This window comes from Nanorana parkeri, unplaced genomic scaffold (genome assembly GCF_000935625.1).
Source record: "Nanorana parkeri isolate BGI_ZX_2015 unplaced genomic scaffold, ASM93562v1 scaffold1332, whole genome shotgun sequence".
In the NCBI taxonomy this organism is placed as follows: Eukaryota; Metazoa; Chordata; class Amphibia; order Anura; family Dicroglossidae; genus Nanorana; species Nanorana parkeri.
In genome coordinates, this window is record NW_017307600.1 from 273,249 (window position 1) to 278,337 (window position 5,089).

General features: G+C 45.3%; 1 protein-coding gene across 1 annotated transcript in view; it reads right to left on the bottom strand.

Annotated features, from left to right (window-relative positions):
* Nucleotides 1-546: 546 nt before the first annotated feature.
* The window catches only part of HIPK2 (homeodomain interacting protein kinase 2), a 33,134-nt gene continuing 28,591 nt past the window's right edge, over nt 547-5,089 (bottom strand). Inside the window, exons 12-15 of the mRNA XM_018569422.1 lie at nt 3,627-3,632; nt 3,168-3,412; nt 2,803-2,963; nt 547-1,071 (exon numbers count right to left, since the gene is read on the bottom strand). Of these exons, the coding sequence (XP_018424924.1) occupies nt 631-1,071; nt 2,803-2,963; nt 3,168-3,412; nt 3,627-3,632 (853 nt within the window). The 3' untranslated portion in view covers nt 547-630. The remainder of the gene's footprint in view (nt 1,072-2,802; nt 2,964-3,167; nt 3,413-3,626; nt 3,633-5,089) is intronic.

Sequence of the window (5,089 nt, forward strand, 5' to 3'; positions counted from 1 at the left end):
CTTTTGGTATCTTTATCCTTCTATACACTTGTAAAATCATTTGTTAAAAATTACAACCCTCTAAACTTAAAATTATTACAATTAGTGCGGCAAGAGGGAAAAGAAAAAAAATATATAACAAAACCAAAACAATTTAAAACAGAGTCAAAAACCTAAAAAGCGGTGCAAATAAGTTGTTATCAGAGGTATCCGCAGCGCCCCCCCTCCTCCACCAAGAGCTACATCTCCAGATCCTGGCGTGTTTTCAGTCTGTCGGATTAATAAATACAGCATTTTTATAACCCAGTGGGCGACTTCTCCAGCATAGTCTTCACACTCTTCTAGAACGGTTCTAAGATCCAGTGAGAAGAGGAGACCGCCGCACTTTGTAGGGCGAGGTCTCGATCTCCTAAAAAAAGAAGAAGGTTGTGCAGAAACAGTTTTGACCTCAAAGAAGTCTACAGTTCCAGGTCTCTGCGTGTTCGGTGTCACCTAGTCCTCCAGAACCCGACGTAGGTGGCGTTAATCCAAAACAAAGAAAAAGTTCGGAAAATTGTCAACTTCTACTTTCAGGTTAAAAAGTTCCGGTAGTTCACCTGTGCACACTCTGTTGAGTCGCTTCCCCTCCACTGACCCTCCAGCGTCGAGGACTTAGATGTAGGGGTACTGATTGACTTTGGGTGGACTCAGAGGGTAGCCAGTGTATACAGTGGAAGTGGGGGATGCTGGGATATAAGTTTGATGGGTGAATTGTGCCTGGTACTGGCTGGCGTGGAGGCTGGGAGACGAAAGCAGTCGGGATGCCATGCTGACCGGCACGATGCTGGCTGGGTAAGCAGCGTGGCGCGCGGAACCTTGAGACGCCACTAGGTGGGCGACGGTGCCTGTGGAGCCGAGGGCAGCAGGAGCGGTGTAGGTGTACAGGTGCGGCTGGCTGGGCAGATGGGCGGTGGCTGCCATGTGAGGGTGTACCGCCCCATGGCTGGGGCTGTTGTGCGGGAAAGAATACGGGGCCTGGGCGAGCGTGGGTGCTATGTAAGCCTGCTGTCTCCGATGGCTGGCGGATCGCTCACTGTTTATGTGCTGAGATACCTGCAATGGGAGGGAAACAGAAAGTTTTTATAAAGTCATTATCTAAAAACTAAACTTTTATAAATACTTAATAGTACAAACAAAAAAAAAAGGAAGAAGAAGATGTCGACAGCCCATGTGCTGCAAGGAACATGGCCCCTGTGCTTCTGCAGAGCTCATTAAACTGACAGCTAACGATATTGAATTTAATGGATTATTATATGTCCTCATCACAGTGACTGTCAGTTTTCCCGCTATTGGCTCTGAATGATTACGTGAAAACTACTAGATTTCCTTATATTGGCTGTGAATAAAGAGTGTATTGAGAGCGCTACAACTGTATAGAAATGTACCGGAGGACTCACATTTCAGAAGTAATCTGCGGGAAGACGTCTGGTTTGGAGTCTAGGTGGATACAGCCTTGCAGGGTCCAGTGTTCTGGTGATTGATCTGCCTCTGTCACCAGACGCTGCGAAGGAGGGACGACGGACTCTTGCACGGACTCAGCTGGCCAGGCTGAGCCGCTGTGGTCAGGGGCACTGTGTGTCTGAAGCGCTGTGTGATGTCGGCTTCCTGTCAGTAGGCTCGGGAGGCAGAGCGGTGGTACGTGCGGTGGCTCGGGAGGCAGGTGCCGGCGGAAGTGATGAAGAGGTCAAAGGAGTATCGAGGACTGGGTCGGTAGCTACGCGTTTCGAGGCGGAGCCTCTTTGTCAAGCTGTGATCGGCCAAAGTAGTGGCCGTCGCTTTGGCCGATGCAAGAGTCCGTCGTCCCTCCTTCGCAGCGCCCAGTGACAGAGGCAGATCAATCACCAGAACACTGGACCCTCCAAGGCTGTATCCACCTAGACACCAAACCGGACGTCTTCCCGCAGATTACTTCTGAAATGTGAGTCCTCCGGTACATTTCTATACAGTTGTAGCGCTCTCAATACATTCTTTATTCTGTTGTACCACAGGGCTCCTCTCTCTGTTCTAATAGAGCTCGCACACTGCACCCTCCACCCTTAGATTTAAACATACATCAGTTTGTACCTCTTGGCAGTGCGCTTGATTTTGTCGTTTATATTTTGTTTCTTATATTGGCTGTGAGTGATCACATGACCTCATATCACTTCCAGTTTTTCGCTATATAGACCCTGGATGATCACATGACAACATCAAACTACTAGCTTACCTTATAGTTGTTGTGAGTGATCACATGACCTCGTATGGCTGCCAGTTTTTCCCCTATATTGGCTGTGATCACATGACCTCGTATGGCTGCCAGTTTTTCCCATTTTCGCTCTGGATGATAACATGCTACTTCAAAACTACTAGCTTGCCTTACATTGGATGTGAGTGATCACATGACCTCATATCAGTACCAGTTTTTTCTATATATGCCCTAAATGATCACATGACCACATCAAACTACTAGCTTGCCTTATATTGGCTGTGAGTGATCACATGACCTCATATCACTGCCAGTTTTTCCCTATATTGGCTCTGAACGATCACATGACCACATCAAACTACTAGCTTGCCTTACATTGGCTGTAGGTGCTCACATGAACCAGAAGCAATCCCCAGCAACTTTCTGGTGCAGTACGCTATAATATCTAGCCATGGCAAGGAACAATATCAGGACAGAGAGCTAAATGCTATAAATGAAATAACAGAGCACTATCTAATTCTTGGGCGCCCCAGTACGGTGCACCCCTAAGCCGAAAGCCATGTCAGCCTTTGCAAATGGCAGTTCACCAGTCCAGTTACCTGGCTGAGGTTGAGCGGCTGCTGCTGGAACGAGTGTCCAGTGGTCCTGGACTGGCGGTAGGAAACGGTGGAGGTGGAGCTGTTGGAGGAATGTGTGCTGGAAGCCACGGTGGAGGAGGAGATGGAGGATTTGGGTTTATACGAGTGGTGGCTGGTTGTATCTACATCGAAAATGGAGAGAAAAAAAACAAATAACCATGACACACAGTAACAAATAGGGATGTTTGTGTAATGGGGCCCCATAGAAAAACCATTGAAGGGGCCCACACACTTGCAAAATAATCTAAAAATATCATATAAAACCTTCAGAATAAAAACCAGAGAGATACCCCATAGGAGCAGCGCCCTTCCCGCCTCCTCTCTACCTGGCTGTCGCCGCTCACACTCCAGACGTTTCTCGCTGGCCTGGGTCTTCAGGGGTGGCACAATGATGTTGCGAGAGCTGGTGGAGCAGGGAACCACCGTCTGGCATTTGCTCTCTTGGGTGGCCGCGTTGGCACCGCGCCGCTGTGCGTTGGAAGCAAAAGGGCTGCTGTTGCTCGAGGAGTCCGAGATGGGCGAGTCGTGCACGGTGACGCAGCTGATAACGTTCCGCCGCTGTTTGGGAAGGCTGAGGAAAGAGCAGAGCGAGTGTGACGCTGATGAATACTGGTACAAGTGGATTGCTTTCTTTATTAAATAAGGCCACACACTTTACAATCTCATCGAACAATCCAGTTAAAGAGGACCTGTCATCGGATATACATTTTCATGTGCAGTGCAGAATATTTAATAATGTGTCAGTGTAACACTTCCAGGACCGTATTGCCTCTCACAGAGATCACGAAGAGCTACCACGCAGGCACGGACAGCACAGAGAATATTTTGGATGTGGGTGGGTGGGTGGATGGCCGTGCGTCTGTGGAGGTGGTGATGGGCTTAAAGCTCATCTAAACCCAAGAACAAAAATTTTATATTGCAGTTTGTAATGTATGGTGGCTGCATTAGTTTTCTTTTTTTCCTGGTGATCTTGCCAGTAACACACTTCCTGTCCTAGGGTAGCAACACTCACCCGCTGCACTGTATCTATGGAGGAGCAGCATTGTCACCATAGGACAGGACTACAAGCACATCCCCCTCTAATCATCTCCATAAAATAGGGAAATGTGTACGGTAACCCTCAGAGATAGCTGGAAACAATGTAACGGATAACAAATCAGCACAGGCAAGGAACACAGGAGGCTATCAGCTCATTTCTGGCAGAATCAACGGGTATTTTTTTGCACTTATCAAACAGATAAATATACAATTGAAAATTGTTTTGTAACAGACCAAAAGTGAGGAAATACGAGAAGTTTATTGGTGTACACTTTCAGATTGGGGGTGGGGTACAAAAACGATAAATGCACTTTATTTGATTTATCTTTTACGGATTATTTAAAGCAATTTTTTTACCAATCATATGTAACCTTTTTATTTGTTGGTTTGTTTTTGTGGCAAGAAATACAAATTTAAAAAAATTAAAAACGTTAATTTGTGAAAACAAATTGCAATGCTTTGCACTCGAAATATAATTTTTATAGTAGGCTAAAATTTCCAAACAAAGAGAATTTTTGGTTGCTTTTTCCCCTTTAGATTGCATATAAAAATGAAGTATTGCAAGACAACGGGTTCACTTCATCAATGTTTTCACTTAAAGCAGACCCTTACCCCCTTTCACATCAACATGCAGCTCTGCATGTCGATATGAAATCATCTTACATTCATCAGTTAAAACAAACATATTTTTCTTTTACTTGCAAATATTGTTTTTCCACTTCCTGGTCTTCTTGGGCATTAGTGATGTTATGTGCCCAAGCATTGCATCTTGGGAAGATTACATCTGCAGAGCATTGCTGGGAAATCTCATCTATAATCTCATGAGATCTCAGCATATTCCACCCCCGAGATGATGGGCATGGTCACATGTCCCAGAGTTCCAGGAAGTAATGGGAGATGGATTCATCTGCCCTTAGTAAAAATGGCCACTGTGAAAAGCATGGGGAGGAAAAGAAAAATAAGAAAGAATAAAAAGCCGCCAATTATCTAGAAGTAACTATCGGTTTGTAGATTTTTTTTTTTGCTAAACATTTAAAAAAAGGTGGATTTGTTGTCATTTCAATGATGTATGGAAAGTTCCTCTTTAAGATTCACCCATTTTTCAATTCAATTAAAATATAAGTGAGTCTTGGGTGAAAGTTGCGTGAAGCCTTGGCTCCCCCCCAAAAAAAAAAAAAAAAAAAAAAATGGGTTGCTTCCGTGCTGAAAA